We start from the raw sequence: 2,153 nt of genomic DNA on the forward strand, positions 1-2,153 counted from the left end.
CCCTAATGCATGAGCTGATTTAATGGCTTGAACAATCCTTGGGTGTACAGGAACCCGTTTCAGTACTTCTTCCATCTCTTCAATAGTTTCGCCTCGTGCATGAAGCTCCTTCATCATTCTATCCTGTAATTTGATAAATAACAGAAATTATAAGACTAGCAAGAGACAAAAACACATGATGCTACATCATTGTTGGGCAGCCCGCAACACAAAGCTTGAGATGCAGAATTTTTACTAGAAGGTTTAACATCTATATCTATCTATATATATATATATATATATATATATATAAGTTTTTTAACCTATATACATGTAGTGTAATTTTCAGCAAAGGCCCTCTAGCTTTGCCACGCGCGGGGCATATCATATATAGGCGTAAAAGTATAATAACAAAAAAGAAAAGGCATAACATGAAGAGAAAACGAAAACTAACCATGAGAGAGTTCCAGGGCATAGTGGGCAGAAGTTGATTGAATAAATCCGTGACACCTAACTCATCCACCACCCAATTATCACTATCCACGTCGATGATCGTCTTGTCGAAGTCAAAAACCACTACAATTCCAGCCATTCTTCACTAACTTCTCGAGGTATTAGTAACAAAAAAAGAGATGAATATAGAAGACCTTAGTTTTCTGTGTACTGTGTGCACAAATTGAAGGATCTTTATATAGGGAGGTGGGGGAAGGGAATTAGGTACAAAAAATAAGATGCCAAGGGAATATTACACGTATTTGAAATGAGTTAGTGGTAAGTTAAGCCAAAGCCACTCAAATTCCTATTGGCATTTGGTTTATTTGTTTCTGGATACTCAACTTATTTTGGTTGTTAGCCGTTAGATTTTGGTAAACTAGATTACCATGGATCATCCTACGGTGAATATATACTTTTTGCTTTATTGTATAAATAACTTTTCATTTATTAGTTGGGAGGCTTTATGGAATATGAGAGAATATTCCATGAAGGGGAATGCAGTTCTCCACAAATTAGGATTGAACAAAATATTTCAATTTTTATTACTAACATCCTTCGCATTCCTTTTGTTAAGGGAATAAATCTAGGTTTTATGTGATGTATCGTTTGGTCAAAATTCCAAAATAAGTTTATTTTGGAAAGTATTTTTATTGATAAGCAATTTTGTTTGGCCAATAAATTTTAAAAAACATTTTTGAACATTAATAAGTGTTTTTCAAATAATTGTCAGGCTTATGAAAACAACTTCTACTACTCTCTAAAACACTTATTTTCTCTTAAAAGCTTAGTTTCAAGTTTTAAGAATAAACACTTTTTAAAAGAATAAACATTTTTGGGAAGAAAAAAAGAATTGGCCAAACATACTAATAATATAGGAATTAATAAATTTGTTTTTAAAAGTGTTCTTTATATTTTTCATAATTACATAAGGAAGTAGGAAGGAAAATGACTTCCGTTTCATAAGTAAGAAAACTTTCTCATGTAAAATGTTTTTGTAAAGAGTAACTTTCACCATATCAAACAATTCTACTAAAAAAAAGGGGGAAAATCGACCATAAAAATTAACTACAAGTGGTCAGTTTTCCCCATTTTTCGACTATAAAACCGATCAAAATTTTTGGTCGGAAAAGTAGCGGCAGCTTTTTAAAAACCGACCACGTGTGATCGGTTTTTTTAAAAATATATATTCATTTTTAAAATTCATTATTATTTTATTTAAATTGAAAAAAAAATAGGAAAAAAAAACTGACCACAAGTGGTCGGTTTTTTTATAAATTAATTAATTAATTTAAATAAAAATCGACCACTGGCTTTTTAAAAACCGACCACGTGTGATCGGTTTTTTTAAAAATATATATTCATTTTTAAAATTCATTATTATGTTATTTAAATTGAAAAAAAAAATAGGAAAAAAAAAATCGACCACAAGTGGTCGGTTTTTTATAAAATTAATTTTATTAATTTAAATAAAAATCGACTCTTTAAATTAATTAATTAATTTATAAAAAAATCGACCACATGTGATCGGTTTGTAATTGAATTAATTAATTAATTAATTTATATAAAAAGGGACCACATGTAGTAGGTTTTTCTTAAAAAAATTTAGAAGAAAAGGGACCACATGTGGTCAGTTTTTTGTAAAAAAAAAATTAAAAAACCGACCACATCTGGTTGGTTTT

The 2,153-nt window shown here is 29.6% G+C and overlaps 1 protein-coding gene across 1 annotated transcript; it reads right to left on the reverse strand.

Moving 5' to 3' along the window:
• Position 1: 1 nt before the first annotated feature.
• On the reverse strand, positions 2–655 carry LOC107854363 (inorganic pyrophosphatase 2; the record flags this gene model as incomplete). Its single annotated transcript, XM_047405377.1, is given in 2 exon segments — positions 2–123; positions 434–655. Coding segments are annotated over 2 exon segments (260 nt in total), but the record flags the coding sequence as incomplete, so codon positions are not given.
• Between the last annotated feature and the right edge of the window lie 1,498 nt (positions 656–2,153).

This window comes from Capsicum annuum, unplaced genomic scaffold (genome assembly GCF_002878395.1).
Source record: "Capsicum annuum cultivar UCD-10X-F1 unplaced genomic scaffold, UCD10Xv1.1 ctg78088, whole genome shotgun sequence".
In the NCBI taxonomy this organism is placed as follows: Eukaryota; Viridiplantae; Streptophyta; class Magnoliopsida; order Solanales; family Solanaceae; genus Capsicum; species Capsicum annuum.